The following is a 22,289-nucleotide window of genomic DNA, read 5'->3' as shown; positions in this document are numbered from 1 at the left end:
GGTCACCTTAGAGATACGTTTGATCCCGAGTTCGGCTTTGTGGGTCGCCAGGAAGTATGCTGCTGTCGCGCCGATGGGTGAGGCTGGAGGTAGTCAGTATGATTTCAGGTCACAGCAGCGACCTGATAATTAGGCCAGGAGGTCGTCAATGGGTTTCCGGACGTTGGACCAACGTTACAAAGAGCAACGTAATCTGCAAAGGGGAGTACGTGGGTGAGGTTACTTACCAATGAGCGCAGTGTATTCCTCAGTCCCAATTGGGAATACAGCACCCGGCCAGGGCGATAATTTTTTAATGCCTTTGTTCTTCATGGCCCGAGCGACTAGGAGACAGGTATCAGGGTTGATGACATGGTGAGCGGCGTACATGCGGAAGTTCTTGATATTGGGGTTGTCGCGAACCCAATAGCCCCAGAAGATGTCGGACGCGGTACGAAGTTCGGGCAGCTCTCCGGGGTTTGCTGGCCGACCCCATCCCATGTTACCAAGAACAGCATGGCCTGGACTCTCGATGTTCGTTGCCATGATGCCTCCACCGTTTGCGCCGATGTTGACAGTGAACTCGTAGTAACCGCAAGTTGACTGGACTGTGTCAGCTACGTGCTTTCAAAATCAAACAATGCTTGTTCCATCGAAGTCTGTGACAGCTACAGGTGCTGTTGGATCGAGTATGACATACCAAGTATTTTTTGCCCGCAACGTAATAATCCTGGTCTTTGCAAGCCATCATACCCCCAAATTGAGGGCGTGGGTCCGGTTCCCGTTCTTCGTCATAGTGTGTAATCTTGAAGCATTCATTGTCCCCACCCAGCCGCTCGCCTTCGTCGTCAAACTTCGGTTGCGAATTGAGACCGTGGCCTTCAAACGCCGTTTTGAGCCCCTTGGCTTCGAAATCGCCATCCCAGCCCGTGTCAACATCCCCTTCGTGCCAGTACCACAATGGAATCTCAGCTCTGAGCTCGCCGGTCCATTTGCTCGCTGCGGAAGGCGGTTGTCTTGTATCTTTCGAGAGCCACCCGGCGCCTCTGTCGGTGGCGTCCATGAGACACGTCAAGTGATGTCCCTTGTCCAGGTACTTTTGCCATTTAGTGTCATCGGCCCAGTTGCCTGGATTGAAGTCGCCGCCATCGGCACGGGGAGCGAGAGCAGGAGGAGCAAAATCCGGAGCATTGAACTCTGGAGGGCTGAACTGGGGAGGAGCGTCCGAGGAATCGATACCGAAAGTTCTGGTAATCACGGGACTGTCGATATGTCTACCGATGACCAAGGCGACGAGCGCGATAGCGACGCCTAGAGTACTTGGGGGCCTCATAACTGAAAGTTTTGAGGTGGGTTGTGTGACGTTGCCGAACACCGGTGGTGCGAGATAGACAAGGAAAGAGCGTTTGTCGCCGGTGTACGCTAACCGCACCCAGCGTTGAAGTGAGTGAATCACAGGCAGGCGCGAAAAAGTGTCGCTAGCGCGAGGCTGATGATCGACTCTTGACCTTCGATTACCCCATACAATCAGGCCCTCTCGAAGGGCAAGTGTCAATACCAGAGGTACCTAGGTAGTACGAGACTGTGTGAACCAAAGCCTTATGCACCTCATGCTCGAAGACAAAGTACCTGGACCACCAAGCTCACCATGCTCCAAGACGACTACATCACAACAAAATCCTCCGGAACTACACCCACGAACCTAATGTCTCCGCCACGCCTCACTCCTTATACAACTCCGCCGTCCTCACCCTCCCCTCCTCCAACACCGCTTTGACCATGTCCCCGTCCCTCGGAACAAGCCTAACGCCAAAGTCCCTCGGTATAGCCACCAGCGCACTCTTGATAGCATTGTAGTCCACGTAATCAGTATTTGGCGGATTCGTCACACTGGCCTCAATCTTATACAGACTGAGCAAACGAAACAGCGCGGCGTAGATGAGTTTGCTTGCTATCAGAGCGCCGGGACAGGATCGAGAGCCGGCGCCAAAGGAGAGGTGAGGGGGGTTCGCGTGGGGAGTCGGTGTGTGGAGGGAAGATGGGGAGGTGGGGGGTGTGAGCCAGCGTTCGGGGTTGAAGGTTGCGGCGGTGGGACCGAAGTAGTCTGTGTCTGCGGGCTGTCAGTCTTCTGTGAAAGGATCATGGGTTTAGTGCAGTAGAAGGAAGCCCTACCGTGATTTCCAGCTTGAGCGTTGATCAACACCATCGTCCCTTTCGGTATGACCGCATCGCCCCACCTGACCTCGCTCATCGTCTTACGCGGTAGACTCATGTTACTGACTGTATAGTACCTTCCCGCCTCCTTCACAATCGCGTTCAGATAGGGCACAGTCTCTTTCTCAAAGTCTGTTGCCCAGGCTTCCTTCAACGCTGCGTCGTCCGGATACGTTTTGCGTATCTCCGCATACGCGCGTTCTTGGTAGATCTGGCCTTCGGGTGTAGACAAAGAACCAATGCAGGAGACTAGCGTACCCGGTATTGTTTCGAAACCGCCGGACACGAGAGACAGGCAGATCGAACTCACTTCGACACCTGTAAGGCGGGTTTCTTCGTCTTTGAGAATAGCAGCGCTGATACATGGTTTCTCAGTACCGTTCTTGATCATCTCGCGGACCTTGTCTAGAAGCTCATTGAGATACTTGTCTCGTCGCTCGCGCAGTTCTTTTGAGCGCCGGTTCTTTTCGTTGTTAGGTAGGTATCGCAGAATGGGCACGTAATCTTGGTAGTTCTCTGAGGCGGAGCGTAGAAGCGAGATAGCTGAGCCAACTTCAAGGATCTCACGGAGGAGATCATCGTAGACTGCGTCCATGCGGATACCATAGCACAATGTGAGGGTTGTGTTGAGGGCATAGCGCTGGATGTACGGCCGGATGCTGACTTCGACCTCCCCACTCTTACTGTCGCGGCAGAGATCCCGAGCTATGCAGTAGGATTCCAGATCGAACATGTCGTAGTAATTCTTCATCATGCCTTTACTCAAGGTAGTCGATGCGGCCTTGCGCTTGTTACGACAGCTCTCGTCCCATGGTGAGCTTCCGATAGTGAATCCTTGTGTCGATGAGATCAAGCCATGGAAGGTGTACAGTTTCGGCCGATCAATCAGGCCTTGCGAGTTCGAGACCAGGATCTTCTTGCAGTCTTCAAAGGAGTTGACGATTACAGCGCGCGTGTTGCCAAGTCGAATCTGGAAGACCGAGTTGCCATACTGCCGCCACCACTTCTCGCATACTGTAGCATGGTCGTCGCCGAGCTGGGTGAGGTGACCTGTGATTGGGAGAGCACCTGGTATCTCTGGTATACCGCGGATGTGAGGGATGTCGGTGCGACTCAGTACCTGAGTAGTTGTCAACAACGCTGGTCATAGCTGGCTTCCAATGAAACAGATACCTTATACGCTACAAATACGACAGCTGCAACAATTGAAACCACTACTAGATGACCAGAAGGCATATACCTTGCATGGGGTACGATATCCGGCAGATGCTCCATATTAGAACTTGGTGACACGACTCTTCGAAGTTAAGAGCAAGGGAAGAATGCTGTTAGCAAAACAACGAAACGTTTACTTATAGATGCCACCGTCCAGTTGTGCGAGGGCACTACCGGCATCCAATGCTTTCATGCATGATCGCGAGGGGTGCGTTCGGAACCGTTCCGAAGATAACGGGCTGCTTATCAGTACAGCTCCCACCTTTGAGTTCATTGGAGACCGCGCAACGCGCCGAAAGCGCGTCCTAGCCAATGCAGAAGATGCCATCATGGGATCAGTATCTCTTCCGCGTACACCTGCCCTATAAAGCTGGTGGGTAGATGCAAACCTAGGAGACGCTGACTGGCACCCTCGACTAAGAATGTGCCCAGGGAGTATACGCGATGAGTTTCGACTCATTTAGAACAAGCAGGGACGTGTGCCTTCAGGATATCATCGAGTATCACTCAGAAGGAATAAGCTGCTTCATACGCGTGTGTCGTGGTGGTGAAGGACGCGAGTCGAGGACGCCAAAGTCGCGTTGGTGGCTGACTAAGCCAGCTCAGGCATCCTGCCCTTGCGTCATGCAACGCGCTCCTACGCGATTCCTCCAACTCCGCGTACTCATCCTTCTGCCTGAACGCGATTACGCAGCCATGTCTGCCTTGCACTCGCAGCGCGCATCTTACCAATGCTATAAAGACGCGCAATATTGCTTTGATCACCTACTAACACCGCATTAACCCACTCACCACAGCAATAGTTCCATTCCAAACATCCCATCCACCACCACCCAAAATGCCCATCACCGAACTCGCCCTCCTCCACCTCACCCCCGGCACCACGCCCGAATCACCCACCCTCCGCACCAACCTCTCCCACGCGAAAACCGTCCTACAGAACTACACAAACCGCACTTTCTACTACATGCAGCAAATCTCCGATCCGAGCTGCATCTACGTAATGGGAGAATGGGACTCGCTAGACCAGCACCTGAACGACTTCATACCTAGCGCCGAGAACCAAGCGCTATTGGAAAGCTTGAAGGACTACATCACTGTGGATTCCAACCTCGAACATCTCGATGTGCCGAATGCGGAGCTGCCGCTGCCGAGAGGAGACGAAGAACTGGAGAGGGCGAGGAGGGGGGAGCAGGTGTGGAGTATCACTCATTACACTATCAAGGCTGGAAAAAGAGAAGCTTTCGAAGTTCAATTCAGGGAGATGAAGGAGAAGTTGGAAGACGGGGTTGGAGGTGGGTGGTGTGTTGGGAAGAAGGAGGGAGAGGATGATGTGTTTGTGACGCTTTTTGCTTGGAGGACTGTTGCGGAATATGAACTGTTTGGGAAAGGGAAGGAGAGGGAGGCTTCTGCGTATACGGGGGAGTGTGTTGAGCGGAATGATGTTACGCATGTCAGGCTTTTGGATATTTGAGACGGTCTGTATCCTGAAGTCACCCGCTCCTACACTGGCACTCAGGATGGCAACTCCAGACTATTACATCACAAAGGTTCGTGGTAGAGTATTGCATTACGTTCATTAATCTCGATACATCCTCGCTGCATCTATCTACACATAGATATAGCAGAACGGCCCACCAAGCGTGCTCATCGCATCCTTAATCGTAATATTCCCAAACGCATCCTGAAGCATCGGACCCAGCGTCAACGTATCATTCAGTGTACCCTTCCGACTCGGCGGGTCATTGTTGAACGTGATAGTACCATCAACCGCATTTCTCCTTTTCTCAAGATCCTGGTTCTGCCAGATCCACCACGTGCGATCGATCTGTGCATGGTGGAAGTAGAAGGCCTATTGAGGAGTCAGCGAATACCCCGGATAAATCAGCAATGTAAGGGCAGACTTACAGGGTCAGCCGGTGAGTTGAAAAAGTCAGAACCAGCATCTCCTCCCACGGTGTAATGACCAGCGCTATGAACCCCAAGGTATCCATTCGGGAAATCACCTTGCATGCGGTTCTGGAAAGTGAGAATATCATCGCTGTTCTCGAGGAGCTCAGTGATAACTTCATCTCTCGACAGATACGCAGAATTCTTGTTGACATCTCTGTTAATGCATCTGGGATTATATCCCAACCCATCAGCCTGCGGATTCGGTTTGATACCCGTTACTTTCGTGGCGATGGGCCCGAGAGTCACAGTCCAATTCGCCAAGGGACCGGAAACGCAACCTCCACCGCTTCCGGGCTCGAGCTTGATGGGACAGTCTGGGGACCCCGTTGGAACGCCGACGCAAGTGTAGTTTCGGCCGGGGACGTAGTCTCCGCCGTTGGACATGCTGGTGTCGCTGCCGTCGAAGAGGGGGGACGAGGCGGGGTCTTCGTACCACCATGCCCAGTTGTAGTAGGGGAGGTAGCCTTTGTAGCCGCATTCGTTGCGGAGTAGTTGCTCGTAGGCCCAGATGTAGTAGCGGTGCCAGGATAGGAAGTTGGCCTGGAGAAGTTAGCTTGTCATGTCGCCTTAGATGCTGTTGTGGTTTTTCGCTAGTCGAACAGTCGTTCGATGTGACGAAATATGGCTGGTTTCAGACGTACGGTTGCGTGTATAGAGTATGTCTGCTTAACGTGTGTCACGACAAAGTCGTCGAAACGGCTCCTTGCTCCGGGAGCAACTGAAGCTGGTGTAAGACCAGGCTTAGAGTGCAGACACTTGATAGCGTCAATGTAGTTCCGCCTCTCTGGCTTTGTGAGTGTTGACCTAAGATTATGTTAGACTTGCAAGAATGTCCTTCGGATGCTAGCCACTCACCACTCTTTTCGTACTGACGCCGTCTCCGGAGTACATGTACCTGGGTCTGGAGAGCCGTTCTCCGCAACATAACGTTGAAGGTTTTCCAATCCGAGAACCGCGAGCTTGTCGTGTTCGGTAACTTTGACGGCGCTGACGCTGCTGGCAAGCGCCAGTGCTGGTATACCGAACAATCTCATCTCGAAGTGATGAAGATGTTTTGCGCCTGTAGATACCTGGACGCAAGGTGTGCAATAAAACGGTGACTCAACAACGAAAGTGAGGCTTGAGTCCTGACGAAGCAACACTACACGAACCCTACCTTATATATCCCCTTCGTTTATAATATCTTCATCTTCGCGCTGATCCATTTTCCTGCATCCTCCTGCATGGAACTCTGCCATATGCAGCTGTGCCGCTATGTAGATTCGAGAGTGGAGTCGCGTAGGATTCATAGCGCTGCTGCTTGGATGTGAATGGATGCAGCTCCGGAAGTTTGGACGAGAGGAGACGGGAGATCACTTCCCTTGCTCGCTCAACAATACTCTTTTGCAGGTGGATGCCGAAGGATCCTGGCGGGTATTTAGCCAATCTGCCGGGTTCATGGTTGGCATTGCCGAGGGCACGGTGCTTGATTGATCTTGGGTTTGAAGCAGCAAGAATTGGTCTGTTTAGAGATGAAGAGAAGTCGTGTATGACTTCCATTTGATATCGCCAAACAGTGTTGAAAAGGACCGAGAGCGTGTGGTGAGATGGTGTGATGCGGAAAGACAGGCCTAGTAGTGGGTCCATGAACACGGGCGCGGGCCGGTCGCCAACGTGGCACAGGCATCGAGCCGCATCCGCGGAAGGCGTTTAATATCTACGTTAGATCGATTACAGAGTAGAACTCAGTCTAGCTCACATGTATACCAATTCCCAAACATCAAATAGTTTCTCCGTCTGTGCCGTGTTGCTGCTAATTCCGTACACACCCAGGTCTCTAGTCCGCACCACCAACACCCATAACGCCCCTCCCAAACCACTCACTAATAACCGCAAACCCATCCCTTCCCCTCTTAAGCACATCCTGGAAAAGATCATGCCTCTCCGCGCTCTCCACCTGAGCCCTCCTGATCGCCTTGACCGTCGCATTACTCGAACTACAAATCGGGCACTCCACCTCCGCATCATGCACATCCTCATCCGTACTCAGACAACTCTGATGATAACTGTGCTTGCACAAGAAGTGCACAACAGGCAACTCAAGACTCTTCATGCAGACTTGGCAACGTGAGTTTTGGAACACTGCGGGCTTGGTGTTTAGGTTTTCCAGCTCGGTCTTCTTGGTCGACGTATCGGCGCGGAAGGTCTCAATGTTGCGCCGGTTAGCCGCAATTTCGGCGCGCTCGCGCTCGATGGTGGTGCTGAGGTAGGCTTTTATCATGCCCATTGTTGCGACGCCGTTGGTGGAGAGGGTTTGGATTACTTGGAGGGGCGCCATGAGGCCGTCTTCGTCGATCTTCTTCAAGACCGAGTCGAGCTCGTCGCCGGCTTCGGCAAGAATAGAGGGCGTGGAGGTAAAGTAGGCGAGCGCCGCGGGGTAAAGCGCTGGTTCCAGGGGACCGTACTTTCGAAGTGCGCGGATGGCGCCTTGCGTATCGTTGGCTGCCGTGTAGGAGCGGAAGATGTCGAAGTGAAGGCCTTGCTGTTCGCGGACAAGGATCGCGCCGTCGCGGAAGTTGGACAGGTGGGAGAGTAGGAGTACGTTGGACGTGTCTATAGGTATGTCCTTGCCTTCGACAAGCTTCTTGGCCTTGTTCTCCCACTCTTGTCGCTCGCCATCCTTCTTCGATGATGCAGTGTGGAGGTACATCTCGAACAGGGTGGTGTAAAGATCGACCTTGTCATCTTCGCGTAGATCATCGGATGCGATGCAGGCCTCGAGGAAGACTATGAGCTCTTGGGGGTGATCAACGAATGCGGAGAACGCAGTTCGCGGTTTCGGTACTTCGTACTCTGGAGCGGGCTCATCTGAGGTCGTCTCGACGATCTGAGCTTGGCTCATGGTACTCTTCTGTTCACCACTCGGAGGCGATGCCAACGCGTTGGTGTTCATGTATGGCAGTGGAAGTAGTGCAGCAAGGTTTTGTACAGCGCTAGAAGCTACTCCGAGACCCATACTCATACCACCGCCTCCTCCTGTTGCAGGCGTATTGGGAATGACTATAGCATCCTGCTTGGGTCGGAATGTTCCAGTGTAATAGTCGATAAACAACTGCGTCGTATCCTTGGGAAGGTGCTGCAGCAGTACTGTCGCGTACTTCATGAGGTTGAAGTAGGCCACCTCGGGCTCCAATCGCCATATGTAGGCCAGAGCTTCGGCGTATCGTTTCGAATCTTCGATCAGTACATCAACGACCAACTCATGCTCACCGTGTTTCCGAGCAAGGAAGGCCGCTTGGTCATAGTAACCGCCCTGTCGACACATCAAAATGGCCGTATCGAGGTCGAACTTTAGATCGTCCGGTGACTTGATAAACTCTTCAAGCTTCTCCACATCCTTCAACTTGGCATAGCAGTTTAACAGGAGCGTTGTATGATCTGATGTGGCTTTGTGGTGGTCGTGGAGCTCCTCGAGGTACTCAATCAAGTTATGTATCCGTTGCGTATCAAGGAACTGCGTGATGTTAGCATTGATCGTATCACGATGGCATCATTACATACCTTTCGGATGACCTGAGATGGTTCTGTGTTATCGATAGCCTTCAGATACTGCTGCATAGCTGTATCGTAGTCTTGCTTCGAATACAAATAATCACCAAACTTCCGAAGGATGATGTTCTGTTGTGACGAGTCTAATCCGGCCTTCTGGGCCAAATTGATGGCCAGAACATATAGATTGCGCTGGTACAGTATGTCGAGTTTTTGAGCGAAGGGCTTCTCATGGTATCTGAAGATCTTGCCGTCGATCGTGAAGACAAACAGGTCGCCCCATTCGGAAATGACGGCCTTCACTTGCGAAGTCAGCTGCTCCTGATGTGCGACAAACCTCAGCTCTGTGTTGAGCAGGGTGAAGCTCGAAGTGTTGAAGACGTCGTCGGCGGCACCAACGCCGAAAGCACGGAGAGGGTTCGATCGAGGCATCGCATTTGATTTGGGGGGTGCGACTATCGCGACATAGTCCTTGAATACGGAGATCATCTTCTTCTCACCCTCGTATGTGTACGGTGGTCCGCGGCCGTGCTGACCGTAGTAGTATATGGCATCGTTCCGTGCGACGACAACGTCCCGCGACGCCTTGTCCACCGCCATGCAACCCACACCGCAGCCGTACTCGTCGAGCGATTTGGCCGGCTGTCCTTGCCCCCTTCCAGATATTACAAGTGTCATTATACGTCCGGTCGTTGCGATATACAAGGTCGTGATGCTCCCTTCCCTGAACTCGATGCCTGTGATGGGCTCTTCCGACTCGAATACCGTCCGTTGTCGCGCGCCGCGGTCGTGTATGAGGTCACCACGAACTACAGTAACGGCACCGTTGGCGAATCCAACCGCGAGTTGTGATAGGTCGCCGAGCGCTGCGAAAGCGGATATGGGGAACTGCTTGCGCCCGTTGTGGACGGTGAGGGTGCTCTGACATCGCGGAATGCCCGTCTTCTTTTCCAGCTTGTCCAAAGCCCATACTTTCAGTACAGGCTCCCCAGAAAGGTCTTCAGCAATGGTGACGAGAAGCGAGGTGCCTTCGACCTGCTTCATGTGGGTGATTGCGCCTGCGTCATGGGCCTTGAATGCGCGCACGACCTTGAAGGCCTGCGACACGATGCGGACGATGCCATCTGCGCTGCCGAGGAAGATGCTCTCTGATCCAGATACTATGCACGTGATGTTCCCGATCTAATGGCATTTATGAGACTGTGCATGCGCGGAGGAGGTATCGTCATACCTCGGACAGGAAGGAGCTCTCGTCGTCCGGGAGCTTGACTTGCGAGACGTCGAAGAACTTGAACTGCCACTGTTCGCGCATTAGCCTGGACATGTTGTGAAGCGGGGTGTGGGAGAGCCAATACGCACCGGAGTGACTGCCATACTGCTATTGCTCCATCGTCATCGCCTACTGCCTGAATGGCAGGAGCTCTCGCCCTTCGCGACTCCCATGGAAGCTGCGGGCGAGTGCGTCCGTGCGCAGTCCGCCAATCACCAGGCAGCAGTGCGTGGCAGTGTCGGGGCTTGGCGCGTCCCTCTGTTCTTGACTGCTGCCTCGCGCTCTCCCTTTTCTTCATCTCACTCTCACACTCCTCCCACATAATACTCCCACACCCATCTGCTCTTCATCAACAGCAGCTACCACAACCCGCGCAACTCACTCTACATTCGCGCAAGCCCACTTTGACTCTCCTTTCACGAGTCTCACCTCCTGCGACGCGCCCTGTCATCGAACAGCGCGCCCCTTTGTCCTCAGACCTCACCGGTTCAGTCGCGCCCTCATAAAAGAGACTTTCAGCCTTCGCTACTCAAACGTCGCCCACTCAACACGAGCGCGCCTTTCCATCAACGCCCGCTTACCCAAGTATTACCATCCCTCAACAACTCATCATGTCTTCAAACAAGATGGAGCAGAGCCTCGACGACATCCTCAAGGCCTCCAAGACCTCCCGCCGTGGCCGTGGCGCTCGCCGCTCTGGCGCTGGACGACCGGCCACTGCTGCCGCCCCTGTAGGCGGTGTCGCCAAGTCGACCAAGCAAGGCAACAAGCAATCCAAGCCTGCGCCCACTGCTCCCTCCGCTTCTTTCGGCGGCGGCGAGACCAAGATCATGGTATCCAACTTGGTATGTCCAGTCTCACACCCACACCCAAACCATCACTAACATGTCGCAGCCACGGGACATTGACAACTCCCAACTCCAGGTATGTAAGACCGATGCAGGTCTTTGAGCCTACTGCAGCTTCGATTTTGCAAGCATGAACGAACTCGATCCGACGAACCGAGACTTCCTCCTCCGCACCGGTATGGATGTTGAGCCATAGCTTGCCCAAAGTCACTCCAAGATCTGTGTTGGGCACACAAGACAGGAAGAAGACTAGCAGCATGCGAACATTCCGAGGTACCGCCGCGACGAAAGTGGGTGATCCAAGTCAATATGCTCCACTTCACTGTGTCAGCACAGACGGCAGCGCACCGGTGATATTCCCGGTAGCCTTGCAGCAACTCTAGCCCGATCCAGAGCAGCGAGATGCGAAACCAATCCGTTCGGATAGCCTTTTGGCTTACAGATGGGTGTGGGCAGACACTACAAGATTGGTTCGCAGCGTTTCACTACGTTACTCGCAACAACTGCTCTCGCGCTGAGTTTGCTTCGTCTCAGAACTTACGGTCATTGAAATCTGACCAGGACACCCACTTTCTGAGCGGTACCTTCTGACCGAGTATATGGAATCGACGACGACCCACCGCCGACGCCGGAACCTCATTGTCGATCTTGCTTTACGCGCGTGAAAACTACCCTGGTACGACGACTAATACGCCTCATAGGACTACTTTGTGAATGCTGTTGGTGTAGGTCGCCCGAAGAAGGTTCTTCTCCAGTACGATGCCCAGGGCCGCAGCGTTGGCAGCGCTACCGTCATCTTCACCAAGCATGACCAAGCCGCCAAGGCCACCTCCCACCTCAATGGCGTCAAGATTGACGGCCGCCCTGTTCGCGTCGAGATGCTCGTCAGCGCCGCCGCCCTTCCCGCCGCCACTCGCCCATCTTCGCTCGCTGATCGTGTAACGTACGTACCAAAGATTCCTTGCAGTGTAACCAGTAACTAACAAGTTTTCAGTCAGCCGAAGAAGGACAAGCCGAAGCCGGCCACCGCTGAGAAGGCTGCTCCCGGTGCCGCTCGTGGACGTGGCCAGACCCGTGGCAAAGGAAAGGGCCGTGGTGGTCGCGAGGCCCGCCCCAAGAAGAAGACCGTCGAGGAGCTCGATGCCGAGATGGCCGACTACTTCCCCGGTAGCGAAACCAATGCTGCTGCCGGCGGCGCTGAGGTTGCACAAATCACCGCCGGCGGTGACACTGCTATGGACGACGAGATGCTCTGAGCTTCTTTCGCTTTGAGACGCTTTCCACTCACTTCACTTGTCACGGTTTAATCCAACATCTAACGGAATCGGTTCGACCCTTTGCTAGTCGGTCTGCTTCAGTCTTTCTTTTCTTGGAGACGTCATCTTTTCGGAAACTGCGTTATCACGAACGTCTACTGCTGCCATCGGAACGTCAGCATCGGACACAATTCGGCTCTTGTACACTATTCATGGACGTTTATTCACGGCTTCTAAATTGCACGCCGGGTATTTGGTAGCTTCAATCAGAATGGCTATGAATCGGAAACATGATCATGAAAACTTATCTCGTCGACTCATCTATTGTGAGGTACCCTTGTTCGAATGTTCACATACCCCGACCTCCCGGCTCTCTTGATATTGTGGACGGAACCCGGCCAGCGTGTTGGCTGAAACACACCGAAATGAAGAGCTGCCACATTCCTAGAGCGTGGCAACATGGCAATGCTGGGGCTTGCACGAACCAAAGGCGGCAATGACATGCTGCAGAGAGACGATCATATAGAAGATCAGCGAGGCTTAGAAAGCTTGCTAGACAGTACGACTCGGTACAGCGGAATCGCTCCGTGCTTTTCTCCCGGAGGACTCCGCAACAACAAAATGTGAACTCTACTCGTGTTGACCGGGTTGGCGCTTCCCAGCAGCCCGGATCACACCACTATCTGCTCATGTGTAGTGCTCTCCGGTTGACAGCTATTCGGTCCTTGCATGCTCCTATTCGCGCCGCAGTACCCTTTCGTGCGAAGTTCTCACGCCAACATCATTAGTTCAAATTTTGTCGCACCTTCCCCGCGATTTACTAGGTGGTGTGGAGGCCCGCGGCTACCAGGACTCTAGCCTCTGACTAGGATTTGGCTGGGTGAAAGGAGCGTTCATCCGACGCAGCTGACGGACCGGATGAGCTGAGTATCTTGCGCTCTCAATGTTTGCAATCCAGGTCGCCCACGTGCATACAGCGATTACTCTAGGCTCGGGGTTGTGGATCAGTGTTATCCTCGCCATACCGGTGCTCGCTCGAAAAAGGGCCGAGCTAGCTGGGGGTACGACGATATGGTCCATAGGGCTGCCCCTTCGGCTTTAGCGTAGTGGCTCCGATGGTGGGTATGTTTTGCTTGGATACGTGTCTAGAGCTCCGAGCTTAGTCCTGCGATATGCGTTATAGAAAGATGCTGTATCGAGATGACCACGCGCCGCAAGTGGAGAAATGCCTTTTGCGGATGCGCATCAGTTGCCAATAGGTGTCTATTCCAAATTGGAAAATCCAGTACCGCGTGTAGCAGGGTTAGCTGCGGCTTCGAGGACTTCCAGAGCAGAACTGCGGGGGAGGGGTAGCTTACCACTGGCTATGAAAGCGGGGCAAGAGCTTCCGCCGTTGCATCAAGCGCCACCCGGCCATGCATTGTCGAGACACGCAATAGGCTGCAGCGCTTTCCTGAGACTGGCTCCTGATGGCCGAGGCTGTCTGGGCGATCGTACTGTTGTCCTGTCTCGAGTGGAGATAACCTCTAGTGTCGTCATGCGGAGCTCCTGAAAGTACTTAAGGATTTGCCTGTGCCTCTACCCCTCCTTCACTTCACAGCTTTGTTTTGTCCATATACCCCAATTCGCTTTCGCAATGACATCCGTAAAGCTAACAACCCCCCAAACGGGCGAGTACGAGCAGCCCACCGGACTGTAAGTCAGATATCCAGTTTCCGATATTCTTCGGAGAGTTTGTAATGCTTCGGTATCGTCAATACTGACATCAACCAGCTTCATCAACAATGAGTTCGTAAAGGCCGTTGACGGCAAGACCTTTGAGGTCATCAACCCATCTACCGAGGAGGTCATCTGCAATGTTGCGGAGGCCACCGAGAAGGATGTTGACATTGCTGTCGCTGCCGCACGCAAGGCCTTCAACGGCCCATGGCGGAAGGAGACACCAGAGAACCGAGGAAAGCTGCTTGTCAAGCTCGCCGACCTCTTTGAGAAGAATGCCGATCTTCTCGCCTCAGTCGAGGCTCTCGACAACGGTAAGGCTTTCAGCATGGCCAGGAACGTTGATATACCTGCCGCCGCTGGTTGCTTGAGGTACTACGGAGGATGGGCCGACAAGATTGAGGGCAAGGTCGTCGACACAGCACCCGACAGCTTCAACTACATCCGCAAGGAGCCCGTAAGTTCTACATATTTCCATGTCCATGTCCCGTGACTAACCATTTCAGATTGGTGTTTGCGGACAAATTATCCCATGGAACTTCCCCATTCTCATGTGGTCATGGAAGATTGGTCCTGCCATCGCCACTGGTAACACCGTTGTTATCAAGACAGCGGAGCAGACTCCTCTCTCCGCATACGTAGCTTGCAAGCTCATCCAAGAGGCCGGTTTCCCACCAGGTGTCATTAACGTCATCACTGGTTTCGGAAAGGTCGCTGGTGCCGCCATCTCCGCCCACATGGATGTCGACAAGGTTGCCTTCACTGGTTCAACCGTCGTCGGCCGTCAAATTATGAAGGCCGCTGCTGGCTCCAACTTGAAGAAGGTCACTCTTGAGCTCGGAGGCAAGAGCCCCAACATTGTTTTCGCCGATGCCGATCTGGACGAGGCCATCCACTGGGTCAACTTCGGTATCTACTTCAACCACGGACAGGCTTGCTGCGCTGGATCGCGTATCTACGTCCAGGAAGAAATCTACGACAAGTTCATTGCCCGCTTCAAGGAGAGGGCCGCACAGAACGCTGTCGGTGACCCATTCGCCAAGGACACCTTCCAGGGACCTCAGGTCTCGAAGCTCCAATTCGACCGCATCATGGGGTAAGCAATGTCACGTCCTTCCGAAACTGAAGCCAATGCTAACATAAATTCCAGCTACATCGAGGAGGGCAAGAAGTCCGGCGCAACCGTCGAGACCGGCGGCAACCGCCACGGCGACAAGGGCTACTTCATCGAGCCCACCATCTTCTCCAACGTAACCGAGGACATGAAGATCCAACAAGAAGAAATCTTCGGCCCCGTCTGCACAATCTCGAAGTTCAAGACAAAGGCCGACGTCATCAAGATCGGCAACAACACCACCTACGGTCTTGCCGCCGCAGTCCACACTTCCAACCTCACCACTGCCATCGAGGTTGCTAACGCGCTCCGCGCCGGAACTGTCTGGGTCAACTCTTACAACACTCTTCACTGGCAGCTTCCATTCGGTAAGTTCTGGCTGTACCAAATGCATGCGAGACACATACTGACTTCTCTGCAGGTGGTTACAAGGAGTCTGGTATTGGCCGCGAGTTGGGTGAGGCGGCGCTGGACAACTACATCCAGACCAAGACTGTTTCCATTCGTCTTGGTGATGTGCTGTTCGGTTAAGTAGGTGGTGGAGATGGGTTCGAGTGAGTACTGTGTATAGTTCAAGTAATCATGGAGAATCTGAATGAATGAATGTTAAGAATCATAAGTTTTCTGATACGTGAAGTGATGAGGCTTTGCTCACTATATACGACTTTTGAAGTGCAAGTTGACTCCGTGTCCAAGACTAACATCCACAATCCTGTGGATATACTGATGATACTATGCAACACCTCGCGTGACTCTTTGATGAGAAGAAAAATGCTATACACTATACATGACATTCACGACATCATCCCTCCATAATCTCCCCAAAAACCTTCACCCCCTTCCGTCCCAACGCAGTCCCCACGCCCACCGCCCCCGCACCCACATGCCTCATCCTCTCAAACCCACTCTTATCCTCCACACCTCCCGTCCCAACAACCATAATCCGCTTCAACGCCTCCCTCTTATCCAGCATCTCCCTCAATATGCGCACATTACCCAGCGCAAGGGGATGCAACGGCGCGCCCGCCAGCCCCCCAATCCCAGACCCATTCGCTGAATTGAGCGCAGGGCTGATCTTGCTTTCACCACGCACGTCCTGTGGAGACAAGACCAGAGACGAACCGAGTGTGTTCACGGCGGTGATGAAAGAAATAGGGCAGGGGAGGTAGACTGGTTTCATCTTGTTCTCCGCACTCTCTTCCAATACGCTTATCAAGGCGTCGAATTGCTCTTGGTACGTATACGGCGGTATTTTGATGCCAACGGGTATTTGTGTCTCGCCGCCACTTTTCGTTAGTCCAACATCAATGGCCATCTTGAGCGCGGCGAGGTACTCGCGTAGGGCGGCGGCGTTGTAGGCTGGGGGTGTTTTTCCGGGGATGTTGGGGCAGGAGAGGTTGATTTCCACGGCTAGTGGCGTTTTCACACTGTGTTGGACTGTGTAGATTAGTTGGTAGCATTGCGCTATTTCTTCTACGCTGCCGGTGACGGAGACGATGATGGGTTTGAAAGTTTCTCTTCCCGGAGTCGACGCGGCGGCTAGGGTGTCGCTGATTTTGGTTACGAAGCTGAGGTAGGTGGAGAGGGGGAGGGGGGAGTAGCCGAGTGTGTTCAGACTGCCTGTTGTGCTGGTGTCGCCGCCGAGGTCTTGGTTGGGCGTGCTGGAGTTGTGTGAAGATGGGTCGAAGAACGTAAATTGGTGATGGGTGGGGTCGTGTGGGAAGCCTTTTAGGAGCGATGTGCGCGTTGTGATGGCGCCTGTGTGTGGACTGTCGTAGAGTTCCTGGAGCTGTTCAAGGGTTGTGCACCATGGGTTTGCGGAGTTGAGGAGGGGAGGGTTTATGTTCAAGGGGGCCATTATTCTGATTAGAGGTTGTTGTTGAGGATAAGGAAAATGCTATACAAGGTGAATGTTGTTCTGGGAGTTGGATGGCACGTGGCATCTGGCTGCACAAGTGGGGTTGCGGTGATAAGCTTTGTATAGTGCCGTAGTGCATGATAGCCTGAGATACGTAACAGGAAGGTCACTACTTCCGCCAACATCACGGAGAAATATTCAATGTTCAAAATGCTGCATTAATGAGGCTAGCGCTACCCTACTCTTTCCATGATAATGTACAAGAAATTCCAACCGGACTCCAAGACACAAACCCTACCCCCCATCCCAGTAAACCCCAGGATGAAAAAAAGGAAAGCAATGCAAAGGATTTGCCGCCCATAAATGCTATGCGCCGATGCATGCCAGAGTAGTTACCAATTTCATTACCTTTGTCTTTCCGTGATTGCGCCCAAACGCCATGCTTGCGTCCCTGAAGCCGAAGAAAAATCAAAACGCCAGTCAAAAAGGAATTAGAGAAAAGACGTGTCTGGAGACCAACTTCTTCTTCTCCTGCTCTTCTGCTCTGCTGACTTCGCTCGACTTCTTCTTTAGAAGCTGGCATAGCCCGTGTCTTCGCCACCGGCATCGTCCATCCAGCCCGCGCCGACTTCACCTAGGCCAGGGCCGTGGTGATGGTTGCGCGCCATACCTTCGCCTTCGCCTCGTTCAACCCACTCTTCGTTGATGTCGTGCCAGATGCGCTGGAAGTAGAGGCGCAGCGACCGTAGACCACGAAGGTAGCCTCTATCAATGCCATCCGGGTTCTGGGGTGGGCAAGGTAAGTCGTCAGGCAGCGGGTCTTCTGCGGTAACACAGTTGGCGAAATCGACAATTTTGAGCTTAATCTCTGGTAGATGCTTAGGTGTCGGCTTAGAGGCGGTTGTCGGGCCTGGTGATGTGGGTCCGGATGGTATTACTGAGACGTCTTCGCTACTCGGGTTCGAGAGACCATTGGGCAGAGAGGGTTGCGCGTCTTTCTCCTTCGACTCTCCATCCCCACGATCGTAGAGCATCAGTAAGCTGCTTGCGTAGAATCGGTAGCCTGGAAGATTCCGTATCATGCGCTCCAGCTGACTGATCTTCTCCAGTATGACAGGAATATGTCTTGTCGCTGCTTTGTAACTTGTCCCATCCCAGAAAAAGCGCTTCAGCGCATCCTGGAACTCTCTGCCAGCCTTCAGGTCGCGGCCAAAGTACTTGTCTTCAAAGATGTAGCTTTGGGTTTTGGCGTTCCAAATCTGCATGCCGCAAACACGTACGCCGAGCTGGGCACTCGTTGTCATCTTACACTTGCGTCTTTGAGACTTTTGTTTCTTCTCATCGGCTTCCACTCCATACTGCCGCGTGCCCATTTTCAGGTCCAAGACACAAGGCCTGGACATGCCTGCAGTAAGGTCTTCAAGAAGGATGAAGTGCTGGACGCGCTCGTCGGGTTGTTGTTGCGCTTCTTCGGGATTGGAAGGCTCATCGCCAAGCGGGGCGCCGTTGCCATTTGGTGCAGCAGGGGCTGGTAGCATTGTACCTTCTGATGGTATCTGGGGATGAACCCCGTTTGTTGCTCCAGATGTTTGCACAGATCGGCCTCGGTGCTGATCTTTTGCGTCTGACATGGCATTGCGATCCTCGTCCATAGCAAATACTTCCTCCTCTGCGTCACCACCGTAGCCATCCTCTTCGTAGTATTCCAGGTTATGTCTCTGGACAGTATCTATCCCCAAGGGTCTTCTAGTAAGTCCACTGCCAGAATGACGACGGCGGGGAAGATTGTTCGATGGCGGCTTCAGGGCATCGGCGGTGGTGTCTGGCTGGCCAAGGGAGCTGGAAACGGCAGCATCAGCGCTCCTTTCCGAGGCGAAGCGGTGCGCTTCAGCTTTGAGAACTTGTTTCCGTGTAGACTCTTCTGTGAGTGGTGGATGCAATCCAGCTACATCTGTGCTGTTCCTCCTTATCGTAGGCGCAGAGCCAGCCACGTTCTGCGGAACGTCTCCTCCTGTCTTACGAGCTGAGATCCCGTGATGATGGTGGCGTGGCCGATGATGAATAGTTGGCGGCGCAAAAACCTGCCGGAGTACCTCCTCCTGTAGCTTTCTGTTGATCGTCGTCACACCCCAACTGCTAGCATGCTGCAATGGGGGCCGACTCGGGCTCGTAGAAATGTGACCATAGTCACTTTGGTTTCGTCGATGTTGTTGTTGCAACAAGGAAGCATTGCGCATCCATGGATCTGGGGTGGTGGAGCGTGGTGGCACGCGGAACAGATTGTCTGGGATTATGTGCCGATTGTTCTCAAAGATGACCTGGGGGATGGGCATAATCTGCTGCGAGTGGCTGACCACTCGAGGTTGTTCCCCATTGCCCCGGTCTTCGGGAGCCTTTGAAGCCTGTCTTGACGCGCTTTCCGACTGCGTCGCTGAAGCAGTGGGAGCAGCATCAGATTTCGCTTTGTCCTTGGCAACCTTCTTCTTCTTGGGGGCTTTTCGGTAGGTCACGTTCAACACGCCGATGTATCTAGATGTCAATGTTAGCAAATGTCCTAATCAAGAACCGAGGCGAAGGCAATGATCTTCGCTGATGTCTCAGCCTCGATCAATAGCGGGGGGAGAGTTCTTACCTTGGCAAGAATTCCAACAGCTCAGGATGCTGTCGCTCCACTGTTTCGTAAAACTCATTCTCTCGATTGTTTAGCTGTTTGCATACTGCTCGCCTGGAAAAACGGTAAACAGTAGAATGCCCGCCAACTTGGTGATCGTATGGCTTCAGCTCCACAGCACCCAGTGGGGCCGGCGGCTGAGCCACCTGAGGCGCAGCAGCCTTAGCTTCCTGTTTGTGCGAAGTCGCAGTGGGCGTCGTTCCTAGGTCATCAGTCGCACTGGATTCATAACCAAGATATGATTGAGTAGACTCGGCGTGCGACTCAGACTCAGACTCAGCTGAAAGCGCATCGGGAGCGGTCAGCGGCTGATCTTTATCTTTCTTCAAGGAAGTTGCCGTAGAGATATCACCATGAAGGCATTGATTGGTATCTTGGGCCTTTAGAGAAATTTCTACTTCTTGTGGAGTTTGAACATCCTTCTCTGTGGCCCATCCTTTCGGCCCCGCAACCTCATGAGTTGAAGCCCTCTTATCGACAGCATTCACCTCTCTATCTCGGTTCTGTGGTTCTGTAGGGACCTGCTCACTTGTCTTAAGCCGGCGATGGGGAAAGTAGAGAGCCGAAGAGATCTGTTCTTTTTCCGATTCTTCATCCTCCTCCGAGCCTGGCGTACGTTCTTTATCGCCTCCGTCTTTAACCTGAAAGTAATCGGACGGCTCGTCATAAGGTGTCGCTCCATTAGTTGGTGCGTGCGCGTGAACCTTTTCGACAGCTGATGTGGGTAGACTGCGAGAGAACGAAGACCGTGGGTCCGCACCAGGAGTCAGGTTGCCGAAGCCGCGAATGTCCTCGAGAAGACGCCTTGGGAATTTGTGCTTGTCCTGAGAACTTGCGTCTGGTCGCGTGCTTCCGTTGGGAGGTGGAGAGGCAACGCCTGACTCGGTGCGGGGCGCCGCTTTCGCATCGAAGTATGAATCAGTCGGACCGCCTAGAGGTGATTGCACGACGGAGGAAGCTAGTGATGCGCGGCGCAGCTGGTCAATGAGGCCGATAGTCTCGGTTGAGCCTTCTTCTGAAAGTGCGGACAGGGTCCTCTCAGCGGAAGGACGCTCCTTTGTCTTGTTGTCCTTCTTCTTCGGCTCTTCGGTAGGATCGCCATCCTTGAATACGCGCAGATAGTGACTTGCTTTTCGACTGCGTGCGGAAGTGGGTTGTTCGGTCTTGGCAAGCGTTGCTTCAATCTTCTTCTCCATTTCCACGTCCATGACGGGCTGATCCAAGATCATGTTGCCCTTGAATGGTACAGGCTTCCCTTCGCGCCACTCCCTGTTCCTGCGCCTCTCTTCGCTCTCCAGCAGAGCCTCGTATTGGAGCTCGGGACGTGGTGGGGTGGTGGGGTGTTGTACGGGCGAGTCGACTGGGCTCATGTAGGGCGGAGGACTGTGATGGATGGCGTCGAAAGTCATGCCGGCTGCAATGGCTGCGCGGGGGTTAAAGGGGGTAGTCAGGACGGCTTGGTGGTCGATGGAAGAAGGCGGAGGAAGGGTGGAATGCTTCCTGCGTATGATGGGCGGATCCATCAATCGCCTCTGGGGAGGTGCTGGCGCTGCCATCTCAGCCAGACTGTGTTCGGGAGCATCGTTGGCAGAATCTACATTGCGTGCGCTGGCCCGCGGGGAGGAGATGGGGCTGTCGGAGACGAGGTACGTGGTTGCGAAGATGCTGTCGCGCTCGTCGAGCTGGGGGCGGTCAATTGACGACTTCCAGAGGTTGCTCTCGTTGACAATGGGCGCGGTGCGTGAGCGGCCCGTCTGCGCGAGGCTCTTGGGCGTCACTTGGTCGTGCTCGGCGTCGGGCGTGGGCAGTCCATGGCTGGCATTCGACCTCACCGATGCGGGGGGTGAGGTATTTGCTTGGGCGTCCGGCTGGGGTGACATGGGCTCGACATTGATTCGACCGTCAGGAAGGCACCTCGTGGCGGGATGGGTGGCAGATATTGCCGGGCGGGCGCTCAGGACGTTGGCCAGGATGCGGTCGTTTGGGCGCGGCGGAGACACAGCGGAGGGCCAGCAGGGGCGGATCTTCTAGATTAGCGTGCAGAGCAGGCGCTGGCGGATGCGAGGGCTGCAGGCGGTGTTCCAGGGTGCTAGCGAGCGACGAGACCAGTGAGAAGGGCGAGAGGTCCACGTTCTAATTCTGTGTGGTTTGGCGTCCAGTCCAGAGTGGCGCAAAGATTATCCCAAGCGAGCGGCCCAATGACGTCTGCCTGACTGCTACCGCGTAACAAAGCGCGTCAGTGCAGGTGGTCCGAGTGGTGGTGGTTGTTTCGCGACGCCGAGTGCAGTGAGTGGACGCGAGTTTGTTTTGCTGCTGTACGGAGGCAGTGAACAGGTGGCTTGTTGATTGATAGCGACAGAGGCAATCGGGCTTGGCGGCAACTGCCCACGCAATGCTGGCAGCTCTTGTCATGGGTTCCTGTCTGGTGAAGACGAGGAAGGAGCATCCGTGCACGCAGACGATATCGGTTCACGGACAGCACTAGCAGCACAACGTTGACGCTACAACCCACGACACATGCTGTCACGATAGGGCGCTGAGGTTCGCTGCCGCTTCACTTTGCACGTTATTTGGACACCACTGTCAATTTCCCAAGCACCGTGACACAAGCTAGACACCTTCCCGCCTCCGCGCCCTCCCCAGCGTGGCCGTGCAAAGGCCCGT

General features: G+C 54.0%; 7 protein-coding genes across 7 annotated transcripts; 3 read left to right on the top strand and 4 right to left on the bottom strand.

The window, feature by feature from the left end:
• Positions 1-1,933: 1,933 nt before the first annotated feature.
• On the bottom strand, positions 1,934-3,440 carry J4E92_007224 (uncharacterized protein; the record flags this gene model as incomplete). Its single annotated transcript, XM_051498587.1, has 2 exons — positions 1,934-3,243; positions 3,434-3,440. 2 exons carry the CDS (start codon positions 3,438-3,440, stop codon positions 1,934-1,936), a joined length of 1,317 nt encoding a protein of 438 aa, XP_051351521.1.
• An 806-nt stretch (positions 3,441-4,246) lies between these two features.
• Positions 4,247-4,882, top strand: J4E92_007223 (uncharacterized protein; the record flags this gene model as incomplete). The annotated part of the gene is made up of 1 exon (XM_051498586.1): positions 4,247-4,882. The coding sequence occupies one exon, from the start codon at positions 4,247-4,249 to the stop codon at positions 4,880-4,882; it is 636 nt and encodes a 211-aa protein (XP_051351520.1).
• Positions 4,883-7,177: 2,295 nt separating this feature from the next.
• J4E92_007222 (uncharacterized protein) lies at positions 7,178-10,213 on the bottom strand (the record flags this gene model as incomplete). The annotated part of the gene is made up of 3 exons (XM_051498585.1): positions 7,178-8,854; positions 8,902-10,071; positions 10,121-10,213. The coding sequence occupies 3 exons, from the start codon at positions 10,211-10,213 to the stop codon at positions 7,178-7,180; spliced, it is 2,940 nt and encodes a 979-aa protein (XP_051351519.1).
• Positions 10,214-11,847: 1,634 nt separating this feature from the next.
• J4E92_007221 (uncharacterized protein) lies at positions 11,848-12,263 on the top strand (the record flags this gene model as incomplete). The annotated part of the gene is made up of 2 exons (XM_051498584.1): positions 11,848-11,852; positions 12,002-12,263. 2 exons carry the CDS (start codon positions 11,848-11,850, stop codon positions 12,261-12,263), a joined length of 267 nt encoding a protein of 88 aa, XP_051351518.1.
• Positions 12,264-13,899: 1,636 nt separating this feature from the next.
• ALTA10 (Aldehyde dehydrogenase) lies at positions 13,900-15,627 on the top strand (the record flags this gene model as incomplete). The annotated part of the gene is made up of 5 exons (XM_051498583.1): positions 13,900-13,958; positions 14,037-14,439; positions 14,489-15,078; positions 15,133-15,464; positions 15,518-15,627. The coding sequence occupies 5 exons, from the start codon at positions 13,900-13,902 to the stop codon at positions 15,625-15,627; spliced, it is 1,494 nt and encodes a 497-aa protein (XP_051351517.1).
• A 271-nt stretch (positions 15,628-15,898) lies between these two features.
• Positions 15,899-16,954, bottom strand: J4E92_007219 (uncharacterized protein; the record flags this gene model as incomplete). The annotated part of the gene is made up of 1 exon (XM_051498582.1): positions 15,899-16,954. One exon carries the CDS (start codon positions 16,952-16,954, stop codon positions 15,899-15,901), a length of 1,056 nt encoding a protein of 351 aa, XP_051351516.1.
• A 569-nt stretch (positions 16,955-17,523) lies between these two features.
• On the bottom strand, positions 17,524-21,505 carry J4E92_007218 (uncharacterized protein; the record flags this gene model as incomplete). Its single annotated transcript, XM_051498581.1, has 2 exons — positions 17,524-19,483; positions 19,587-21,505. The coding sequence occupies 2 exons, from the start codon at positions 21,503-21,505 to the stop codon at positions 17,524-17,526; spliced, it is 3,879 nt and encodes a 1,292-aa protein (XP_051351515.1).
• Positions 21,506-22,289: the final 784 nt, after the last annotated feature.

Source organism: Alternaria infectoria (assembly GCF_024043175.1).
Source record: "Alternaria infectoria strain BMP 0036 chromosome Unknown scaffold_11, whole genome shotgun sequence".
In the NCBI taxonomy this organism is placed as follows: domain Eukaryota; kingdom Fungi; phylum Ascomycota; class Dothideomycetes; order Pleosporales; family Pleosporaceae; genus Alternaria; species Alternaria infectoria.
The sequence above is the reverse complement of the archived record's forward strand: the minus strand, read 5'-3'. Positions and strand labels throughout refer to the sequence as shown.